Source organism: Ammospiza nelsoni, chromosome 4, assembly GCF_027579445.1.
Source record: "Ammospiza nelsoni isolate bAmmNel1 chromosome 4, bAmmNel1.pri, whole genome shotgun sequence".
NCBI lineage: Eukaryota > Metazoa > Chordata > Aves > Passeriformes > Passerellidae > Ammospiza > Ammospiza nelsoni.
Window position 1 is genome coordinate 50,902,946 of NC_080636.1, and position 24,345 is coordinate 50,927,290.

Below are 24,345 nucleotides of genomic sequence, written 5' to 3' on the forward strand. Positions count from 1 at the left end.
CGCCGCCTTTACGAACTTCCCGCCGCCGCGCCCGCGTGACGTCACCACGCCCGCGCCGCCCCGCCGGGAGGAAGTCACGTGCGCCCAGAGCCTTGCGCGCCCCCGACGCCGCTGCGCACGCGCGGGCGCCGCCGCGGGGCTTTTTTTTTATTTATTTTTTTTTTTTCCCCTTGGAAAGCCGGGGAGCGCGCAGCGCGTCTCGCGACGGGAGCGGCGGGGACGGAGGCAGAGCCGGAGCCGCGGACGGGCCGGGCGGAGCCGAGCCGGTGTGGCGGCAGCAGCAGCAGCAGCAGGTCAGCGGCCGGGGAGGGGCTGTGGTTGGCCGGGTGCAGCGGTGGCGGCGCAGGCAGGGGGCGCTGTGGGCCCCCCAGCGCCGTTCCCGCCGCCCGCCCGCCCGCGCGCGGAGCTCCCCCCCACCCCCTGACGCCCCCGCGCGCTCCCCTCAGGGCCGGGGCGGGGCGGGGCGGGCCCGTGGGACCCCTCAGGTCACCGCAATGGAGCCCTGAGCCGCGCTGTGCCCGCCCCCCGCATCCTCCTCTCCCGGTGCCCGCCGATCCCGACCTGTGAGGCGCCTTCCTGAGGGCTGGCCACTGCCCCCGGGCGCTGAGGTGGTTCTGCCCGCAAGTGATGCGCAGGTGACTCTTGTGCGTGGTGTCGTGTCTTGGCGCCTGGTGAAATGAAGAACTCGTGCTGAGGGGGCTTTGGGCCCCTCAGAGTTAGTCTGTGCTTGTTTTTTTAAGTGTTGTGTCGGTATAATCTGTAACTCCCTTCAGCAGTTACACCTGCAGTGGTCAGTACCTGGTCGTTGGTAAGTGTGTGGTGCTCAGGCTTCTCAGCATAAGTCAGAGCTAGAAAAATCTATTTCACATTGTGGTCTGCCCCTTACTTGAGGAGTAAATAAGGTGAAGTTTTCCCATAGATTTTCAGTGGTTTTGGTCTAATGCAGCAGCTACCTGGGCCGCAGAACGCTTGGTTTTTGTAACCACCTCCACTCTGCTTCCATGTACTTATTCCTTCTGTTTACCTCCAGCAGCTCTGCTGCCTGTTCAGTTCCCTAATCACCTGGTTGTCACCACAGGGAAGAACCAGAAATAAGTTCTTAAAATTCACTTGTGTTTCTTGAGGGTGAGATATTGTGAAGAAATTGGGCTGTCCTTTTGGTGTCGTACAGGTGAATCCACCCAATCAGAGTCTGGTGCTGGGCAAATATTTTAATTATAACTACAGAAACGACCTCTGAGATTAAGTGCAACCTTTGGCCGATCCCCACCTTGTCACCCAGACCACGGCACTAAGTCCCACGTCCAGTCTTGAACAGGAATAAATCCTCTTTGCCCCTCCTGAGGTGCCAGAGGGAAGGGCACAACCAGCACCCAGGGATCTCTCTAGGTGTGGGAACAGCTTTAACACTCATCACTGTCAAGTGGAAGCTAAGCCTTTTCTGCCTGTGGGCACACCAGTTTCATGAAATCCATGGAATGCCTTAAAACTGCAGATTAAAATAATGCATTGATTTCATTCTGTAAAATGGGAGGGGAAAAGTAGAAGTTTTTCTGGTTTTAGGTTAAGAAATTTTTGCTGGCCCCCATGTATTAACTCCTGTCCTTTGTAACCTTACTTTGCATAGAGAGACGTTTCAGGGCAGGGCAGGAACTTCAGCCTGCAGCTCTGCCTGTGTCTGTATTGGTGTCAAATGTTTCAGGATGTGTCTTTCTAAGTAGATTCAGGTTTGCTGAATACTTGCATTTATTCTGCAGTACATCCCTAGGGTTGCCCGTGATTCCACAAAAACATTTTCATAGTACACAAAGTATTTTGAATTCCTCTTTTTTTTTCCCTCATCCCCTTTTACCCCATTTTAATTTTTAAAATACCTGAGGCAAAGAAACATTTGCATCCGTGCTTAAAAGAATAAATTATATTTTATATCTGCACCGTGTTTCCTCCAGGCCTTGTATTACAGTTGAATTTTATTCTGTTTTCCAGATGTTGATAATAATAGAAACTGGGGTGGTGTGTAGGTTAGCACTGAAATCTTTGGTTTTTATCGAGTCTATAGATGAGTGTGCAGCTGTGTTGTTTATTTGTTTATTTATTACGTCCTGTCTTCGCTTTCCTGAAGTTCCTTCCTCCTGTTTAATTGTCCCCTCTTTTCTGGTTTCACTCTGGCACACACAGGCACTGCGATTTTATTTCTTTTGGGGAGAATGTTCTTTGCTTTATCAGTGTGAGGTTTTGCCCCTGCTTTTGCTTTGCTCTGATTTTAATTTGTTTATCACAGTAGTGCTGGTAGTGTGAGAGTTGGCATGTGAGGAACACGGGCTGCCTTACACCCGGGCACGTGGGCATTGCTGGATTAATTACTGGGGTTTTATGTACCTATTAATCATTGATATTTGCTCTGACTCGGGAGCAGCTTGAAGTGCTTTCCTCAAAGCTTCGTTTGGAAAGCACAAAGTGAGAGGAAAGCATGGAGTGCAGCTTGCAGCTGCTTTTCCCTGTTCTGGGAAGGAAGTCCCCGAGCTGAGTGACTCAGAATGCTTTTTAAAACAAAGCTGTGCTGTCCTGGGTCGCACTGAGGTGTTGCTGTGGTCCCTGCACGCTGTTCAGCCAGGACAGACAGCCCGTAGTGACATTTTACACTTGTGAGGCGCCTCAGTGCAGCCCTCAGCCGGTTACTAAAGGTGTTGCCCGCTGGTTATTAATCTGAAAACGCTGCTGTAGGCTGGAGTGGAGCTTGAACTTGCTGAGCGTTTTACCTGGCTTATCTTTCCAAGGGGACTGCTGACCTTTCGCTATCTGGAGTCGGCAGCTCCCAGAGGGGGAGAAGCTGATCTCCGGCCGAGGAAGCCTCATTTGCACAAGAATTTGGGGGCCATTTCCATTTTGCCATCCTGTTGTCGAGGTGGGCTTCCTCTCTGATGGCTGTGCTCTGTTTCCCTCTCTGCTGCTGAAGTCTTTCATATGGTGATTGCGACATTAATGGCTTTAATTTTTGTGGTCATTTAATTTTCCAAAAGCTGTCTGCTTCTGGCAGCGCTGCATTGTTTTGCCGGTGTGAAATGAGGTACTGAAGTGGTGACTGGCAGGTCTCAGCTACAGCGAATTGAAACACGAACAAAGGGATGAATCGGTGCAATAAAACGGTTTTATGTTTTTCAAGATGGATCTGTATAGCAAGTCACTTGGTTCTAGGTAGGGTTTATTCTCCAGGGGCCTGTTCTGGAGTTGTGACAGACCCGAGGTTGCCATTGGGGACACTTTATTGACCTACTGCTCTGGGGCAGGGCTTTGGTAGCTGCTGGAGTGTGTGGTTTGCATTTTGACATAATAAAGACAGTTTTGTAAAACCAGCCTTACTGTTAGCAGATCTGCCACGATCCAGGCTAATACAAGGTTAGCTCTGAAGTGTGAAGTGCTCCTGGGTTTTGTGTGTGATCTTTCTAGTGGTTTGTAGTGTGAGTTAAGGGGAGTGGAGAAAGAATTGTGTATCTTTTTTCAATTCTTAGAAAAGCAAGTTTATGAGGAGGGAAATTAGCTGCTTTTCAGCTTCTGTTATTGTAGACTCTTTTTGGCAAGTAACTTGCTTTTCTGATGACAGGGCAGAAGATTAAACCAGAACATTTACTCCTTGAAAAAAACCCTTTTGTGTTTTTAAAATTATATTGATGTCTCATTTGGCAGAATGACAGGAATGGAGACTGAAACAGAGAGAGACAAAGCCATGGAAGAAGAAAGCACCGAGCAGAAGAAGGAAAGAGAGAAGAAGAAGAGGTCAAGAGTTAAGCAGGTGCTGGCAGATATAGCCAAGCAAGTGGATTTCTGGTTTGGTGATGTCAATCTCCACAAAGACAGATTTCTTCGAGAACAAATAGAGAAGTCCAGAGATGGGTGTAAGTTTATTTTCAGTATATTTCAGTAAACACTTGAGTTTCACTTTGTCCTTCCCTGTATTGCTGGCACCAGTGACAGGTTATTTTGAGGTGTGTGAATTCTCCTGGGAAAGGCAGGAGTTCCATGCTGGGAATCAGCATCAGCAGCCCAGGAGGTAGAACCTGTACTAGATTTAAAAAAATTCATTTGTTTTTGCTCTCCTCCTGTCCTGTCAACCCTAAGTCAAAGACATCTGCCAGGGCAGAAATGACTGTTTGGGAGACCTGATTTTCAGTGTCTATTCTTACATAATTTTAAGAACAAGGCATGAAACAAGAGTAATTTTGCCCTCAGAGGTACTGAACTTGTCTTGCAGGGTAGATAGATGCAGAAATTAAAATGTCACTCGAATATGTTGTTAAGCATAGGAATTTTGTTAATTTTCTCTCTACGGGTTTGGTGAGAACTTGTGTATTTGTTTCTAGGGTTACTGTGAGTCTCTTCAGACAATTTTTTGTGGTTGGTTGAGCTCTTCTAAGGGCCCCCTTAAATAATTACTGAAGTAATAAAGAGATAAAAATCACTCTGCATTTTCTAGAGATACTAGGCATGTGTAAATTTTTATTAAGACTAGTGCTACATTATTTTCTGTCCAGGTTTTAGCATCACGACTGGTTAAAACTGAGGTGCAAGCAGGGGCTCTGTGTTGGCAGCACCAGGTTAAATACTCGATGAGTACTCGAAGGACAGGCATATTTTCAATGCAAATTGGTTTTTGTGCTGTAAAACTACGTCAGAAAAGGACATTTTCTTCCTTTCTTTTCAAAACCAGCAGTTATCAGTGGGGAGGTAAAAGAAAAAAATTCCTTTGATAGTGAGTGATTAGCACAGAAGAAAACTAAATTTCACATGAAAACAAGTGCAGGAGAGCACGTCACCTGATTTCATAATTACACTTTTTTTTCCCTAGATGTTGACATATCACTTCTTGTTTCTTTCAACAAGATGAAAAAGTTGACTACTGACGGCAAGCTGATCGCTCGGGCAGTTAAAAGTTCATCTGTTGTAGAGGTATTGAACATCTCACCCTTTAGATTTGCTGGTGCTGGAAGAGTTCTGCTGGGGTGCTGAAGTCAGCAATAATCTCATGGAAAATCCTTCTTCCTCTCTGCTTTCAGTTGGATTTGGAAGGAACCAGGATCAGGAGACGGCAGCCCCTGGGCGAGTGCCCCACGGACGTGGACAGTCGGACAGTCTATGTGGTGAGGCTGGCCTTGGGTGTGTCCCTGTCCCTTTGTTCCTAACTATGGAAACTGTGCATCAGGATTTTCCTTGGCTGCTGCTCATTGTGCATGTGAAAAACGCCAATCACTTGTTTGTCAAATTTTAAAAGTTTAATAATAATAAAATGGTTATAAAAATAGTAGTGCAAATAGAGTAATAATAATTTGGACAATTTGAATTAGGACAATATGAGACAATAGAGACAAAGAGTTACTGACCTCCGGGTGCCTTTTTCTGGGCATCACGAGCCCTTAAAAGCAACAGCCCGTTGCATATTCGTACACTTCATACATGATGCATAAATTCCATTCAAACACAGGATTCTGTCTGATCATGTCAACTTCTTCCTTCTAATCCTTACAGCGCCTCCAAGGCGGGAAGAAGTTCGTTTCTGCTGATAAGAGGGCAATCAATGAAAGATTTAGGTGTGCTGTGGGTGCTATCTCGCTGCAAGTCCTTTCTTTAAAAAGTGTCCTGCATAGCATCGTTTCTATTTTAACATTTTTTTATAACCTAAAACTATATTTAACACACTACTTAAGAGAATAAATACAGCATTGCTTTCTAACACAACACATATAATATTCATTTTAATATTTGCAAAAAGCCAATCATAAAATATGCATTTTTCACAGTGCAGCACAGGTAAAACAAATTAATTCAGCATAGGCAGGTGAGCAAGAGTGAGAGTGGCAGTGGCAAAAAAGGGCTTTGTTTGGTGCAGGGATTTCTCGTGCCAACTTAAATGGTTTTGAATGCCAAGCTAGGTGCTGCTTCCCAGGCTGGAAAGGTGCAGTTTCCTTGCACTGAGCTATTGCTCTGTTCACTGGGCTTTTAAAATGCAGTTAGAGGTGCACCGGTGGTATTAAGAAATACTTGCTAATTGCATTAATGTAGTTGAAGCTTTCTAATAACAACTAAATTAGCTTCGTCAAACAGGATCTAGCTGCATTCCCAAGTTTATCAGGGTACTTTAAACAGCATTATCTCTTTATAAGGTCTGATACTGTAAGTGCCTCTGCTTTTATACACACACAAACACCATTCTTTTCAAGGCAGACTATACCTGAAAATTTTTAACTATCCTCCTAATAGCGCACCTTGATACTGGTAGGACTGCCTAATTTAAATGAAAATGGCTTGTGCTGATGGGATAAGTCTGCATCTCACCTTGGTATTTCAGCCCAGTCTGAGTGAAATGCTCTTACATTGTGGAGCCAACTGAGTGGTGGATTGGAAAGAAATCTGGTGGTTGAGCTTTTGCTTATTTAAACCCTGGGCAATTTTATTTACCAGATTTGAGTTCACTGTGGGATTTGATTTGTCTCTATTTGCTTTGTCTCTATTTGCTTTTTATGACAGGTACAATTTTTGCTGTGTACCTGTAGCTGTTAGCAGCTGAGTTAGTATTTTCCAGACAGCGCTGAGTTTTCTGTGATAAACATACACAATAATCATGGCCAGAATGCCAGCCCATCCAGATAAGGAGGAGCTGATCTGCTCCGATGATTCCTTCCTTAACAAAAGCCCGGGAAAGGTGGTTGGCTTTTGTTTTTTTTAAATACAATGTGCCAGACATAATATTTTCCTGGCATGATTACAGGGACTGCTTAGAACTCTGAAATACATTGTCTATATCATTTTTAGATAAGATATTTGAAGTTTTGAGTGACATTGTCCATAAAAAGCTTAAGAGTGTGACCAAATGTTTTGTAAATAACTGGTATGTGGAAATGGGGAGAGTAGAAGTAGCTCAGGTACTGCATTTTATATGCTTTACCACAGACTATTATACTATTAAAACTTGAAAAAAACTTGAAGTAACTGGCTTTTCAATTTAAAGCCAAACTGTAATAAAATGTTTTTCTGAGGATGGCAAAGTTTATGAAAAAAGAAAATCTGAATGTGATAAGTGTTTCCCTACAAGGAGAACCTTTTAGTGCAGTAACTTGTGAAAAAGAAGTGAAATAGTGCCAACTCTGTTGTAGTTTAGGAATGAATTTGAGAGTGGGAATTTAAAGAGTTCTGTTGGGTCTAGTGAGATGTTGGTGTGACACGATTTCTGTGTGGCTGGGGAGGGGAAATGCTGGACTCAGACACCGTGTCTGCAAGCTGCTAAAACGTGTTGCTATATTAAGGACTTTATAGAAGTAAAAATCAGACAATTTTGTCATCCAAGAAGCTGCTGAAAAAGGTTCTGCTCATCTGACGGATTAAACTTGAAAATATTGGCTCCTGGTAAAAATTTTATCAGTAGTGATTTTTTACTGGCCTGCAGGAATTCTTTCTGTGATACCTTCCTGCTTTACCACCAATTAAAAAAATTAACTTGTGCTTTGCAGAGGGTAGTTCGAGACAAGCCAGTCTGGTATTTCCTCCAAGGTTTGAAATTTACCAAGAGATTTTGTGGTGCAAAGTCCAGCTGCGGGTGAGCTCTTGCTATCTGTCATGTGAAGAGGAGAAACATGTAAATGAAATATATAATGTATTTGTTATAGAATATGAATGCTCAGAAATCTGTTCTCAGGTCACTTTTTGCTGCCTGGACACTTTGCCTCTCAACGTTTTGATATCAAACTTCAATATTTTTTTTCTCCTTTAGGAGCTGCTTCCCAAGAACGTCAATCACAGCTGGATTGAGCGGGTGTTTGGGAAGTGTGGCAATGTCGTTTACGTCAGTATCCCCCGGTACAGGAGCACTGGGGATCCAAAGGGCTTTGCTTTTGTCGAATTTGAAACTAAAGAACAAGCAGAGAAAGCCATTGAGGTGAGTGCTGCTGCCTCTGCTGCTGCCATTGTTCCTGGAGACACACTGAGATATGAACGCTGTGCTCTTTACTAGGTCACCCACTGAATCTTAGAGAAATTCCCAAAATATCACCTTTTAAAAGCTTCACTTAACAGGAGTTAGCTCTTCTTTCATGCTCCCAGACCTACAAGTCTTTAAAGATTTAATTATATTAATAACCTGACAACTTTCAAATATGGTGGTTTTTTTTGGTAAGTAATTTGGTTGGCTGCTCTTGGCATCTTTTACAGAAAGAGATCTCTGTGAACAAAAAAAAAAAAAAAGAAAGATGTTTAAATTTCATCAAGCAAGCACAATCATACCAAATTTTCTGTATTGAAATGTGATTTGAAAGTATTTATATATTGAAGTGTGATAAAGATTGTTGGTCTTAACTTTAACTTGCATGCAGACTTTTCAAAGAAAGTATGATTTTGTGGTTCTCAATTTCCTTGTGTTAGTTTTTGAATAATCCACCAGAAGAAGCACCACGGAAACCTGGGATTTTCCCCAAAACAGTAAAGAATAAACCAGTTCCTACACTGAATTCAAGTGACACCACTGTAGTAGGTAAGTGGTGCTAAGTTATTGGTATCAGGGAAGTGTTATTCAGTTTCTTGGGTCAGTTTTGTGCCTCAGCTTCTGAAGAGAAAATTCTCACCTGCTCTGTTACTGCAGTTCAATTTCACGTGTTTTAAAAGCTTTTCATAAAAACAATTCATCTTGCTATGTTTGGCCAGCATGGGCTGAAGTATGAAAAATCTGTTGTCATTTACAAACCAGTATCCCAGATTTATGTTGCAACTTCATCACTAAAACCTCATTTTCCCTCATTTCTGGTGTTGTAATGCAATTTCCCATACCTCAGACACCCTCCTTCTTTTTTCTAAGACTGATGATAAATCACATTAATATTCCTCACGATTATCACCAAATCTTTATTATACCAGCAACTGTTAGGTGAAAACCAAAAAAAAAATAAATCAAACTAATCTAATCTAATCTAGTGTTGTATCATGGGCAGTTTTAAACGTTTTGTTTTTATTCCAGAAGAGAAGAAAAAGAAGAAAAAGAAGAAATCTAAAATCAAGAAAGAGAGTAATGCACAGGCAGCTGCAGAGCCAAAGGAATCCAACACTAACAACACAACAGAGGCAGCACCCAAGTCTAAAAGGCACAGAACCCCCTCAGAGTGTTCTGAGATGGAGGGAACTGAGCCCCCCAAGCAGCCCTCCAAAAAGGAAAAGAGGAAATGGGACAGAACAGAGAGCTCCGAGGTAACCTGGGAAAGCAGGCCAGGAAAGAGAAAAAGAACTACCTCAGGAGATGGTGAGACATCAGCTCCAAAAGTCAAGAAAACTGCTGAAAAAGATGAAGTTGAAACAATAAAAGAAGAAACAACAGAAGTTCCAAAAGATTCCAATGGTAAAAATTCTTGCTGCTTTTAATTATCATAATTTCTATGCAAGAATGAAATGAAATTGTAGAAATCCCTTATGAATGATAGAGTGGAAGCATTAGATCAGCTTGGGCATATCAGTGTTCCCTGCAGTTCAAATTAAACCTTGTTAGGAGCCACTCCAAGGAGAGGAGCTACACAGGGAATGAGGAAGAACTGGGAACACTAAAGTAGGGAAATCTAATCAGAAATCAAAATACTTCAAAGAAGTTCATATCAATAGAACTGTAAAGTATTGGTTAAACAGACAGCCTGGGCAAATGACACAGCCCGGGAATCTAGATAAATAAATTAGAATACAAAAGGGAAAGCATTTGTTGCATGAGATAAGAAAAGCTGCAGTGAAATGAGATTTGGTGTGAGGAAGTAAAGTAAACTTGGGTATTCAATTAAATGGACCAGAAGCAGTTAATACAAAGAAGCAGTAGATATTGAATGTGATGTTATTGTAATACAATGTTTAACTATCCGTGTTAACATATTTTTTTTCATTTGACCTTTTTTGATATAGAAGTTTCTACAGAAGAAGACAAAGACAAAAAAGACACATCCCTTTCCAAATCTAAAAGGAAACACAAGAAAAAACACAAAGAGAGACACAAAATGGAGGAAGAAGTAATTCCCCTCCGGGTACTCTCCAAGTAGGTGAAATAAATAACCCCTTTTCTGTGTTACCACTGATTAATTTTTCCCTAATGGTGGTACCAGGGAAATGCGTGGCTGGCTTGATTAAGAGACCTCCTAAATGAGAACAAAATCCCCCAATTTTTGATTCTTGTCACACCTACTGTAACTATGAGATAAACCCACAGGTTTTGAATCTCGTTTTATGTTTGGCCTCTTCAGTGTTTAAACAGTTAATGCTGTTTATATATATACCTCGGGGATGTTGTTAATATTGACTTGTGGTACCACATTTTTAATGTTTCTGAAATGTTTGAATGGATATGTTTTTCTGTAGTATGCACTGTTTAGTCTCTTGTAGGAAATTTAAACCACGTTTTGTAAAATTTATTAAGTTTTTATTGCTTAAAAATTTAATTCACCATATTTCAAACATTTAATGTTATTTTTTCCTGAAGTCTTGGTATGTCTGACAGTCCATCACCATTGCTAAAGTGCAATTCCAATTTTTATACAACAGAGTTGCATATTAGCAACAGTATTAGCCTGTAGTAAGAAGAGTAAAACACCAGGTTGAATTTTCATAGATTGACGTGTAGAATTCTGCCAACCTTATAATCTAAAAGTGTTGGGCTTTTAGGAGTCACCACAACTAAAACATGGAAGCACTTACTTTTTAGGCATCCAGCAAGTACCTCCATGTTAAAGTAGAGGGGGTCCTCGGCGCCTCCTGCTGCAATATCTTGATTTATTTAGAAACACTTTTATTATTTGATACATTTTCAGAGAGTGTGGAGATTAAAAGGATTCACCACCACTAAAACATGGAAGCACTTACTGTTGAGAACCAAAGCAAGCACATCCACATTTAAGTTGTGGGGGTCCTTCAAGAGAAAAACTACAAAAAATTAAAGCTAAACCGCAGTAACAAAAAACACTTATGCACATTTCCTGTAAACGCCTTTGAGCATTAGGATCCACCGCCACTGAAACATGGAAGCACTTACTTTTTTAGGCAGCAGGTACCTCCATGTTAAAGCAAAGGGAGACCTTCAAAATTAAAAAATCGCTTCAAATGAACTTTAGGCACTTAGAAAAAGATCTGCTCACAGCTTTATTTTTTCCCAGATCTAAAAATCTTCAGGATCTAATAATCTTCAACCGAAGTGCAAGTCAAAAAAAAAAAAAAAAACCAAAAAATCCCATGTAATCCAGGATGAAGTTTCAGGATTGCGATCAGGATTCACCTCTACTAAAACATGGAAGCACTTACTTTTTCTATATCACAGAAAGCACCTCCATGTTAAAGTAAAAGGGGTCCACAAAAAAAAAAAAAAAAAAAAAAAAAAAAAAAGGTTGTCCTCTGCCGTCGGCATTCTGAGCAAACTGCAACAAACACAAAGAGTTTTGGTTAAAGGTTATTCAATTGTAGCAAAAGGGTAAAATGTAAAATGTTTAAAGAGTATAAGCATTGCAAATACTTGCCTGGCTCAGGCTCCATCATCTCCTCTGCTTTGGCTGGGCGACTCACGAAGTTCCTCCTTGAGCTTGTATTTATACCAAACCTTGCTATGAGATGGTGTTGCCTTTTTATCTCCAAGAATCATTACGTGGCTCTTTTGTTATTTTAATGCCTTTGCTCCGTTGAGAATGTATGATCCTGGGCGAGTCTGGATGCTTTTTTGAAGTATACAGTTGTCAGTGTTAACAGCTAAAACCATTACCAGAAGATATCCTCCTCTTTAAAAATCCTCTATCAGCTTGTTTGATAGCACAGATTAGGGTAACAATGAGTCGTTCTCACAGTGCCACTGCGGGCATTGTGTTGCTGTGGAGCAAAGCTCTGGCTGTTTGCAGAAACATCTCCATGTTAAATGTATGTAAATATAGAAATTGCTTCCATGGGGAGGATTTTTGAACCAAAATGCATTTGAATAAGGAGGAATGTCCTTATCTCGGTAGGTTTTTGGTGAGTTTAACCAGTTGTTGATTTTCCAGCAATGATTTTTTTCTCGAAAATGAATGACTGATTCTTAATGTAGTGACACAGGAGTGGGTTCACTGAACTAATTCACTGAATTGAGAGTTCACTGTCTCTGAATTAACTCTGAATTTGGTGCCTGTGCTCTGTGTAGGTCCAGTGGAAACCACAGTTCACCAAACTCTTCTCAATGCTGTCTGAATTTAAAGCAAATTTGAAAGCCACTCTGTTGAAATGATAGGTTGATGTTGCTGGAACTCTCTAAAGCAAAGCCATGGGAGATTGAGTTAGGGAAAAAATTGAATTTGACCAAAGTGCAGGGACATCTCTGGTGGCAGAATGGTCTGCACTGTTCAGCAAGTCCACCTGAAGCTGTTTGTAACCTATTCAATTACCTGTAAGTTTCTAAACATCAGTTTTTGTTTGCAACTCACATCCTGTGCCTGTGTTGCTGCTTTTAGGACCGAATGGATGGATTTGAAGCAGGAATATTTGGCTCTGCAGAAAGCCAGTATGGCCTCCTTAAAGAAAACCATGTCTCAAATCAAACCTGAGCCCGTGGGAGAAATGGAGACGGAGTCTGGTGTGCAGAAATCTGAAAATGACAAAAGTAATCCTGGGTTTTGTCTTTTTTCCTTAGTGTTTCCTGTATGCAAACAGAAGTGGTGCAAGACCCTGGTCTTGCAGAAACACTTGCAGAAGGTTTTGTTTTGTAAAATGCTGCTGTTTTCTCAAAATGTCACATAGTAAAAGTTACCCCCTGACTATATTTTGGTGGATTTGGTACTAAGGAGTTATGTAAGAAAATACTGAAGTGATTTCAGCATATTGCAGCATATAGCACTTCCCAGGCTTATAGATATATTTAGGGAGTTGTCATCATTAGGCCTCAGAGTGAATGCATAATCAGCTGTCTTGGTGCAGCATCTTGGGCCAGACCAGCTTGGGTTTAACTGTCCCAGAGGTATTAAAAGACCAGCTTGGAAGTGGACTTTATTAGCTCTAGGGGTAAGAGCTTCGAAATTATATCTTTGTAGATAAATTTCTACTTTTTTTTCTGGTTTAGAATTCTTCTTTATTTTATTTCCTCTGAATACTCTTTGTGTCTCTTCACTAACGTCCACACTGATGTTCCAATGGCCCTCTGCATGTTTTTAATCATCACTCTATAACTGCAGGGTTACTATTGGTACAATATAAAATGTCTTTGTAGGAAGAACCCTGTGGACTTTAAAAATGTCTCAAAGACTTTTTCTTGAAGCTGATTTTTTTACTAAAATTGGCTTGAACCTTTGGACAATCTTGACCTTCTTTAAATAAACCTCAAACTGCAGTAACAATATTTGATGCTTATTTACTCTGTTACTTCTGTGCTTTCATAATGTTAAATTTTTTCAACCTAATAAATATAAAAACTTTTTTCTATTTCCCCCCACCCTGTTTTTAACTTTTTCTGGTTTTTCTCCAGCCACCAGTGAAGATTGTGCCCCTCCCGCCAAGGCCAACACAATGGGGCCTCAGTTTGTCAGCGGAGTAATTGTGAAGATCATTAGCAGCGAGCCCCTGCCGGGCAGGAAGCAGATCAAGGTAATGCCTTTGTAACCTCAGGGTAGCTGTTAGCCTTTCCTCCTACCCTGCCCCCCAAATCTTTGAATATGGAATACCATTTCAGCCAGACTCACTGATTTTTTTTTTTTTTGTCTTTTTTTTTTGCCTATTTGGCCGGTAGCTGAGTAAAAATTTCTTGGTGTCTGTAAATGGTGGATTTTTCAGTGGCAAAATAGGTTAAAGAAGGATGTCTCACAGTAAAACCAAGCCTGTAGTGTGCTTGGAGCAATGTCAAGTTTATCATGAAAATATTGAGGAGACTAAGCAATGCTCTGGTGCTTTCCAGTTAAAAAAAGGAGCCGGGGACTTCTTCAGTGTTCTGCGTTTGTCACTGTGCCAGTCACCCTGACAGGAGGCTTTGAAAAGTTTATGGTGTTTTTATCATTAGCAGGAATTTGGGGGCAGGAAAATGCTCTCTGCATGAGACACCAGTTTTCTTGATTTCAGAAAGAATTTTTCAATGACAAAAACTCCATTTCAGGGAGAATGACAGGAGTGGAACTTGTTGATCCAGTCACTTTTCCTAATGCAAGTTTTGTGTGATGACACAAACCAAAAGTTACACATCATTTCTTTTTAAGGAAAATACCAGTTTTTAAGCTTCATCCTTTTGAAATGGAAATATTAAGAGTTTTCCAAAGGAAATAACAGGTTTTTTCCAGATCCTGAATTTTCCATTAATGTTACCCAGGGCATTTTCTTTCCCAAATTGCACTTTAGGATGAGTAACAACTGCAAAGACTTTGAACAACTTGAACTCAGGTTGGTGCACACACATACCCAGCCCACTCAGAACAGTGAGGGAATGGTTTACAATTCCATCTCTGATACTGTTTATCAAACATTTGTAACTAGGGAAGCCATTTTGAGTCAGCAGCTGCTTGCAAGTGTGTGAGGCTTGGTGTGTGCATGAACCTAAGCAACATGGGAGACTCTCTCACTGAAACCCTCATCACTGGTGCTGGGGTTTCATTTTTCTCTGTGTGTTTGAAGGCAGCTGAGTGCTGGAGACACAGAGAGAATGGCACAAGTTGTTCCTGTAACCTCTGAGGGCCTCTTGGACTGCAGGATATTCCTCACTGGGTTTTAAGTTTGTGTCACATCCTGATAGGCTGTGGGCAGTGGGAAAGCTTAGTATTCAAAAAGCAGAAAACTTAAATTCTTGTGATATTTCTTTCCTTTTTTTTTTTTTTTTTTTTTTTTTTTTTTGCTTTTGTTTTTGTTTTGTTTTGTTTTGTTTTTTGGCCAAACTTTGTGGAAGGCAGAAGTGCAATCAGATGTGACTTTGCTGTGTTTCTGGGCTGTCAGCTGCAGCAAACTGCCACCAAGCCCTGCTTCAGGCCCTTTCCCCCCTCAGACTTCCAGAACCGAGCTGCATTTCTCTATGCATGGAAGCAGTGATGCATGTCACACTACTTGGGAAAGTCTTTGCAGTGTAGTTAAAATATTATTTTGATGTTCTTATTTTACACTTCTCTGCTTCCCTGTTTTGCCCTCAAGGTGCTCCTCAGAGCTACTCACTTTTGCCAGCTCCAAGGAACTCTTTGGTTTGTTTTAGTTTTCCATGAAAGGATGACTTTGGGATAACAGAATAAAGCTGAAAATAGCTTTTGTTGGCTCTCAAATGATCTTAACAGCTTTGTCACTTAATTTTTGTTGTGTTTTAAGGCTGCCCTTGGTAGTGGAGGGTTAAAAGCAGTGTGTGATTCCTGAATAGAAGCATCTTACTTGAGCTGCCTGCTGTGAACAAAATTGACTAGGAATGTGTGGTCCTACCTAATTTCCCTAACAGCAGGAATTACAAGTGAAGTGCTTCATCTGCAAAAGCATTTGTGACTCTTTTCCCTTCTGCTGTCACTGAAAATTTTCAGGCAGAGGTCACTTCATAAAGATAGAGTTGTTTTACTACTGCTCCTTTCTCAAATCCTCTGCCATGCATGAGCTTGCTTTTGTGCATTTAATGTGTAGAATCAAGTCTGATATTTTTCTGGTAGACTGAGATCAATCGATGTTCTAGTGCACAGTTTTTACTTTTGAAAAAAATCCAATACAGCGTTGGAATAAATGGGTGATGCTCCATTAGTAAAATGATACCATAAGGTTTCCAGGAATTACTGCTTTAAATTGGTAATGGGAGGGCAGGATGAGAGATAGATGGGAAGATGTTGCAGGCTCATAAATCAGAATTCAGTTATAACCTTCTTAGGAAAAAATGTTAATTCAAAACTCTTTTGACAAGGGATTGATCGATTAAATGACAAAGTTCAGTTACTGCCTCCTACTTCATGACCTTCTTGAAAATGTTAACGACCTCCAAATGGAATGGTCAAAAGTCTCTCTTTTTAAGTTCTCTTTTTGAAGGCTGATTTATGGTGTGTGTTGTGTCATGCTCTGACAGGATGCTCTGGCAGTGCTGGCTGAGGTGGCTTATGTTGACATGCTGGAGGGGGACACCGAATGCCACGTCCGTTTCAAGACTCCTGAGGATGCACAGACTGTCATGAAATCACACAAAGAAATACAGATCAAAAACAACTGGAAATTCGAAGTTCTCACTGGTAAGACTTCTTTTTTTTTTCATGAAAGTATGGAAGAAGCCTTAATTACTGTGAAAGGGATCATTCCTGATGAATTTATGGATATATTTAGATGTCTCAAGAGAAAAAGATTGCATGTTTAGTAGTTTTATTTTCTGGGAGTCTTCTTGTTTTGCAATTACTCTGAAATTGATAAAACAAGAAGGGATTTTATGCCACCATTCGGAGCAAAATGATGATTTTTGCTTGCTGTTGCAGACTTAATTTTGTTCTTTTTAGATGGATTTGCTTCACTTTCAGTGGCAAAGGGCTATAGAGCCTAATTCACATTGCAGCTTTATGAATAGAACATTCTGATAATGCAAAAGAATTTTAAAGGAAGACTTGGTTGAAAATACTGAGCATATGTGTGAAATGACATGGCAAGGATCTAACAGCACAGATATGCTTAAAGTGGGTTTTAGCACTTACCCACTAATTGATCTTTATTTTTCAGGAAGTTGAATAATTTAGGCCAGAATAGGAAGGGCTCTACTTTTCAACTTCATTTTAATGTATGTTGTTTCTTTCTGAAATGACTGCTGTTCTAAATTTGTATTTTGTATTAGACTGGATTAGTTTGCCAAGTGTGGAGAACCCTCTTTGTGGGATTGAGGGATAGAAATAAAGAGGAAGCCTGTCAAACTTGCTGTATTCATTAAACTTTTGTCTTTGAAAGATGCACCAAAAACTGTAATATGGAAAAAAGAAAACCAAACAGGTTAAACAGTCAATATGAGACTGCCTCATCTGTATTTAAATATTTCACCCCACACTTGCCCAAATCATGGTTTAGAACTCAGTCTGCTGGGTGCAGGGATGTAGATGCCAGTAAAGGATTGCAGGAGGAGAAGCTTTGATGGAAGCATTAACCTTCATGATGATATCAAAGTTAATTGAAGCTTGAGACTCAGTGAGTGCTGCTAATGTCATTTGGAGATAGATTTGTCTCCTGTGTGCTCTCTGTTTCAGACATCCAGAAATAACCTCAAATTTTGTGTTCTACAGCTGTGTGCTCTTTGTCTGTTTGTCTCTGGTTTCGTGTCCTTACATCAGAGTGTAGTAGGAGATTAGGAGTAAGTACTACATTGTAGGAGCATTCCATTCATGGTCTTAAGATTTTTTTTTTCTAACTGGCTTATTGAAATGAGAATGGAAAAGCTTTCCAGGAATGCACAAAGGACTCACAGTTAGGAATTTTGTTTTACTTGGTGGCAGAAGGTGAGAGATGTAAAGGAAAGAATCCTTAATGCTCTCTACAGCAGGGACTAAAGATTTCCCAGTAGTATTTTACTCTTCAGGATTTGACTTTAAGTATCTTCAGCTTGGCATCTGGCAAGGTGGCAAGCATCTGTGATCACGTTGAGATGTCAACTTCTGCTGGAATCTCTTCTGAGATCATTCTGAAACTTCCCTGTGGCTGAAGATGAACCCTGAGACCATGCAAAATGATATCACAAAATTCCCATTGTGATAATTACATCACAAACCAGAAAGAACAGTGGCAAACTGCTGCTTCCTTGCAAAGTAGCTGCTGAGAAGAGCTGCAGAATTTTTTCTTTTGTGTTGCTGCCCATGTTCAAATATTCCTGACAGCTCATGAAGTCCCCAGGCAATGGTTTTGATGAAACAAAATAGTCTCAATTGTTCTTACAGTAATTACTTTTTTTTTAGTCTCCTGTTTGGTAGCTGTTTAAAATGTGTCAGAGGTTGAGTACATCAGTAAATCAAAGGGGTCTGTGTGTGCTGTGGTGAAACTTCAGCTAAAACTGATGACAGCAATTCTATATGGCTTCTGTGGATAGGAAATTTAAGACTACTGTTGGGTTTCTGAAATACTTGTTGGGTTTCCCTAACAGATGTTTTAATGAGTGGGAGAAGTGGATGCACTTCTGGTGGCTGTGTTTATTGACATTGCTCCATGTCCATTTCCCCCAAGGTGACCACGAGCAGCGTTACTGGCAGAAGATTCTGGTGGACAGACAAGCTAAGCTGAACCAGCCTCGAGAAAAGAAGCGGGGTACAGAGAAGGTAACCTGCAAATCTCAGCTCTTCCCTCTGCAGCCAGGGCTGAAAACACGACCCTGCTTCTGCATTGCTCCACGTGGTTTGACACTCTGTGAATTTAATTCTGAGAAATCACTTCCTACTGACCTGGCAGCAGGGTTTTACAGCCACAAAATACAGAGTGTGGCTGTCCTGCTGCAGCTGACAAGTGCAAGGCTTGTCATTGCAGGGACAACTGGAGAAAGTTAATGACTAAAGGCCTGAACTTCATTTGTAAGCTGGATTTCTTTTGAAACCCTGTCTGGATGAGCTCATTAATAAGTTAAGTAGTCTTGATGTGCTCTAGTGAAATCAAGTCTAGTGCTGCACTCTTAAATCTCTACTGTGATCCAGAAAATAATTTTCTTGAGAATGAATCTCATTTCCCTCACCATTAATACAGTTTTATTTTGCTGTGGTGAATCCTGTGTGTTCCCAGAGCCCCTGCTCTGCCCCAGTCAAAGCTGGCTGCTGCTGCCAGCATCCATGGCTGTGCAGCTTCCAGTTCCAAACTGGGACACTGCAGCCTTCTCCTGGCTGTGCCTGTGGGCTGCAGGCTTGAGGGAGTGTTGCAATGAACTTGTATCCTCTGCTGCAGCCCCAGCAGCTCCTTCCAGCATGAAGGGTTCCTTGACTAAGCCAGGCAGATCCCTGACTTGACAGAGAGGAGCCAGAGAGTATGTCACAGACGTTTTATTGCCAGGTTTGCTTCACACACAATCCAGATAAGGTTTCTGAGTTGGCTTTAGCCTGAATTTTTTTTTGCTGTGGCTTGCAAAACTTCAGAATCATCTGACCTTAATTATTTGTTGTTGACTTTGGAGACTCTTTGTTTCCTGGACGTTAGGGAAAGAATCCTGTCCCACATAAAATGGAAAATAAATATTTAATTGACCTAAAGGAGCAGCAGCCATACAGGCCAAAACCTTATCTTGTACAAGGCATATTTTGCATGTCTTATCCTGTTTGTGTGAATGTTCTTTCAGAGATCCTGTGGACAAATGAGTTGAGTTTTTTTAAACAAAGATGTGCATAAAGAATTTGCCCGAATGTCTAATTTAATTTTCATGAAAGCCTGAAAATGGCATTGATTCGAGCCATTTTTCTTTAATGTAAGCAGAAAGGGAATTTGGAATTTAAAAACCACAACTTTAGAACATTTTTCTGATTGCTGCCAGGATTTTTTTTTAATGTACTTTTACTTTTTTAAACCAAAGGTGCCAGTGAGACCTTTGACTTTAATTTTGACTGTAGAAGCCCTTGCTATCAAGTTTCTCTTCTTCATCTTTTGAAGATTGGTATTTGTTGACCAAGCTGGTGTAAATTGGGCAGTAATGTACCTCATCTAGGCTTGCAAATACAAACTGTCTCGGTTCTGCCTAACAATTGGCAGGACAAGGATGCAAAGTCCTGCTCCTTCCCCCTGCCCATCACCTTGCCACACAGGGAGGTGTGAACTTCAAAGCCAGGGAATTCTATTTAAATGCTAAAACTGTTTAGCAAAACATCAAGACAGGAATGCCTCGCTGCAGTCAGTAAGTTTTAACCCCTTCGTCTCTTTTACACAGGCTGTATTCCTGAAATACCGACTGATAATATAAATATATTTTTCTGTTCATTAATATTTTCCCATTTGAAAATTTTTCCTTAGTACTTCCAAGATGATTTCTTCTGAAGGTCTCAAAGGTAGAAAGAAGCAGTATAATAATTCATAATTTAACATACTCAATAAAATGTGCCATTAGTGTGCCTTTCTGTTCTATTGATGACGTTTGAAATCCCTTACACCATTTTGAAGTGGAACTTTTTGCCTGTTAGCTGCATTATGATTGGAATTAAGGCATCTTATATTTTCTTTGAATCAGTGTTGAAGTGCATGGACAGTTGAGGCAGTCTGAGATTCCATTTTTTCTAAAACATCCAGGCCCATTTTGCTTTCCTCAGGATAAGGGTTGAGGATCACTGCAGCACACAGCTGGTGCAGTGCCCAAAACCAAACCAAGTGGTAGAGATTTCACTTCCTGAATCAATCAAAAATATTGGTGACAATCTGCCAGGCCTGGAGGGAAGACAGAGACACCTTTTCATTCCAAAGGATGGCCAGGCCTTTTCTGAGGGGCCTTGGGATATCCTATCTCTTTTGGACATACGGTTTATTATGGGAACTGTGCCAGTGGAAGTGAAACCTTTCCCTGGTGTCTGTGGAATAGCTGGATCCCTCTTTGCATTCTGGAGTAGCCCTGTGCTTACACGGAGGTGCTGCTACTGGATTGTTGAGCTAGAAATGGAAATCCTCTTGCAAATTTTCTGATAGAAACACTCAGCAATATGAACTGGGCAGCTCATGTCTTTGAGCTTCCCTTCCCACGTTTGGCACTCTCCATCCTGTATGCTGAAGGATTACACCACTGTACTCTGCTTAATCTTAGTGCTGAACTGTTTTAAACTGGATTTTTTTAGGCACCAGAGAATAAAAGTTAGCCATCTTGAGGTCAGTTTCATTGCTGGAAACTGCTTGGGAAAGCCTCAAATCTTGCCTGCCCCAGGGAGTGCAGCAGCACAGAGTGCCATCTCCATGCTGTGTGTGGGACTCAGCCATATGCAGAAGTAATAAATAATTTGATTTGTATGTGAACAAATCTGGCACCCTGGATTGCCTCATAACTCCAGCTGGTATGGTTGAGTAGTCCCCAGCAGAGAAGTTGCTCTGGGCTTTAGTTTGGTTTTGTTGTTGTTTTGATTTGGTTTGTTTTTTTTGAGGGGATGGTGACTTTTTGTTTGTTTTTTTTGTGGGGGTTTTAAAAAAAAAATGGTGGTATTTCGGCATTTTTGTGTGATTTCTTGTGTTGGTTTGTGGTTCCTGTGTGTGTGGTTTTGTGTATATTGTGGTGGGTTTTGTGGGTTCTGTACATGCCTCTGCCTGCTGTTTTTGTGGGATTTGGTGATTTTATATGTACTTAGAGTTCTCTTCATGTACTGGGGCTTTGGAGTTGTTTTGAGAGGTTTGGAAGAGTTTTGGTAATTTTTTGCCTTTTGGGTATCTTTTTTTGGCAGATTATATATTTTCAGGGGTTGGTTTTGGTGTTTCTTAGTGGGTTTGGGTTGTTTTCTGTTATTTTTAGGGAGCCTGGTGGGTTTTTTTTAAGGGGGGAGTTGTGTGTTCTGAATGTGCCTTTGAGTGTTCCTGTGTTGGATTCTGTGGGGGTTTTATGTGCCCTCAGATTGTGGTGTTGTGTTGGTTTGTGGTGTTTCTCCGCGAGTTTTTTTGTGTACTTTCTTGTGTTGATTTGTGGGTTTTGTGGTTTGTGTGTGTGTTTTTGTGGTGTTAGGGGAGTTTGTGGTTTCATGTTCTTGTGTGGGTTTTAGGGGTTTTGTGGTGGCTGTGCATGTTCTTATAGGAGTTTGTGGTTTCAGTGTCAATGTTTTTGCCTGGGTTTAGGATTTTTTATGACATGTGAGTTTTGTGTGTGTTTTCAATGTGTTTGTGTATTTGTTCATGTATGGGGTTTATGAGGATTTTTATTTTGTGTGTGTTTCTTGTGGTTTCTGTGCTTCAGTGGTTTTTCTTCACTGCGTTTGTGTGGAGTTTCTTTGGTGTGCTGGGGATATATGTGGGGGTTTTTCCTGTTTAAAATTCCACAATATTCATAAAGCACTCTTTTTGGCTTTTTTGTGATTTGACCTTGTTTTTTCTACATCAGTAGCCAAATGAATCTAATAAAAGGATAGAATTTTTAACTTGCTGTATGAGGCTGTATTTTAGGATTTTGGAATTGCCATTTCGATGTCTTCAACCATGCTGGGAGGAAGGAGGAATAGAATATATTATGATTATAAGGTCAAATCCTAACAGTATGGTTTTCCTCTGATCTTCCCATCATTTTTGCTGCTTGCAGTTGATTGCCAAAGCTGAAAGGATGCGGCTGGAGAAGACCCAACAGACAAGCAAACACATTCGCTTCACTGATGACAACTAACAGGGCTGATGTGGCTTGGAAGTGAACTGCAGCTGTTCCAGACAAAACATCCAGCACCAGCCCCCACAGCCACTGCTGCTTCCAGCAACCCAGCCCGGGCCCTTGGAGCCAGAGCTGTGCAGACTGCAAGTGTGATGATTGGTTCGGAACCCCATTTTTACTAGGCTGAATGTTTACTGCTTCTGAGCCCTTAAGGTAAAGCTTTTTGGAACATGTGTATTATGAGATCTTCCTTTAGTTCACTTCCACTTTGTTGGGATTTTCTCTTTTTTTTTTTTTTTTTTTTTTTTTTTTTTGTTTGTTTGTTTGTTTTGGTTTTGTTTTGGTTTTTTTGTATGTTTTATACACTAGGTTATAAAATAAAATGCTTGAGAATTTCAATTGTGTATCTCTAATTCTTCCATTTGCTTTTTATGAGACTATAAATAATAAAAGTGGTAAATGCTACATAAACCTCTCTAGGCCTCCTTTTAGTCCATCTAGCTGGTTTGAAAATTGAGGAAAATAATTTTCTGTTATTTTCAAGTGGTAGGGGTGGCAGGAAATCTGCCATTGAGGAGTTTGGAAGGAAATTTACTTGTATAAATACACACTAAACTGAATTTAGACTTTTTTATTTTTTAGAGGAATCTTCAGAAGAAGAAATAAGAGTGTGTTTGGTACATCTCCATCTTGTTACTCACTTGTAGATAAGTGTTCAAGTTGTATAATTCACAAGTTAGGATGATGATTTTAATGGCTTTAAGGTATTTCATGGAGGACCAGCAATCTGAAAAAGAGGAAAATCAAACCTGAAACTGGAATTCTCCACAAGGTTTCACTTCTGCTTGGCTGAGTCTGAATGGAGAGGGAATAGCAGTGATCAGACTGAAGATAGCAAGAGTCCAGAGGGGAAAAGTGCAAGATAAGGGATCAGCTTTGGGCCTGGAGGGGAAGAGCTTGCTGGTGGTTCTTGGAAATGGTGTGTGAGGATTCCTCCCAGAGGGCTGCAGGGGAAGAGCAGGAGCTCACCTGTATTCCAGGCACTCCTGCAGTATTCCTGTTTAGTCCAATTGCAGCATTTTGAATTTATTATTATCAGATCTTTAACTCCTCTCTTCCTGGGTAGGTGCGAAGTTGTGTAACATGGCAGAGAGGAGTTTTCATACCCAACTCTGAAAACACTTGATCAATTAATGTCTTCTAAGCATCCAGCCTGAAAGACAGGAGGGGTTTTTTTCCCTTTTTCCCTTTGTAATGCGAAGGGAAAAAATTTACCCCACAGCCTACCCTGGGTAAAATGCTTGGGATTTTGCTGCTGAAATTAATTTAAGTCAAAAATATATCTGTGTTATAAATAATTTAGGTCATAAATGATTCAGACGTTTTATGTTTGGTGGAGAGTGGAACAGAACTGCAAAAGTGTGAGTTTGGGAGTTTTGCTCATTTATTAATAATTCCTAACTTGAGCACATAAAAGTCACCCTTCTGTTTCTTTCCATATTTATGCAGGTTAATTCCTTACACTTAAACATCAATTTTCTTTTTCTCCTTTTCCAAACTAGTGCAGCAATCTGCTCCAGCAGGGAAGGCCAGTTGGTGTTTAATGCTTCTTCAAGGAGTTAATAACAGAATTTTTGCCACTTAATTCAGAAGTCAGGAATGGAGAGGATGACCTAGATGTTTTTACAAAAGAAGCTTGGATTCTCAGGTGTGCCCGAATGGTTTGTGTATTTTTCTTTTAAGTACAAATGGCAATTAATTGCTGCTGCTGTCTTTCCCCATCTGGCTGAGTTTTACCAGCCCAAGAATTGCATCCCTAAAGCAACTTCTGTTTGACCTCTAGGAGATTCCTACACTGACATTTTCCTTTCTTTTCCCCCAATAAGTACATTTAATTTAGAAATTCAGGGTGACACTGTAAAACGGTAGGAGTTGTTAACCTTGGAGTGCTCCTTTGTTGTTGCTGATTTTTCTGTCTCCCTGGACTGAGTGTTTTGAATAGCATCATTCCATTGCCATCCATCTGCCTGGAGCAGAACCCAGCATTGATTCTGCTCTTTGCGACCCAGCACGGGGCTGAAGCTGAAATTATTTTTAGCACTCATATTTTTACCTCTCTTCCATGAGTTGCAGGCTGTGCATGGCAG

At 40.8% G+C, this 24,345-nt stretch overlaps 1 protein-coding gene across 4 annotated transcripts; it reads left to right on the plus strand.

The window, feature by feature from the left end:
- Window positions 1-150: 150 nt before the first annotated feature.
- Window positions 151-22,469, plus strand: LARP7 (La ribonucleoprotein 7, transcriptional regulator). 4 transcript variants are annotated; one of them, XM_059470368.1, is made up of 13 exons: window positions 151-293; window positions 3,685-3,893; window positions 4,844-4,944; window positions 5,052-5,135; window positions 7,760-7,924; window positions 8,407-8,515; window positions 8,996-9,370; window positions 9,916-10,045; window positions 12,471-12,619; window positions 13,478-13,596; window positions 16,016-16,175; window positions 18,133-18,224; window positions 22,136-22,469. In XM_059470368.1, the coding sequence occupies exons 2-13, from the start codon at window positions 3,686-3,688 to the stop codon at window positions 22,214-22,216; spliced, it is 1,773 nt and encodes a 590-aa protein (XP_059326351.1). In that variant the 5' UTR covers window positions 151-293; window position 3,685; the 3' UTR covers window positions 22,217-22,469. The 4 variants fall into 4 exon arrangements, with proteins under 4 accessions (XP_059326351.1, XP_059326347.1, XP_059326348.1 ...); XM_059470364.1 differs by lacking the exon at window positions 151-293 and adding an exon at window positions 517-635; XM_059470365.1 differs by lacking the exon at window positions 151-293 and adding an exon at window positions 517-635 and having other exon boundaries at window positions 9,919-10,045.
- Window positions 22,470-24,345: the final 1,876 nt, after the last annotated feature.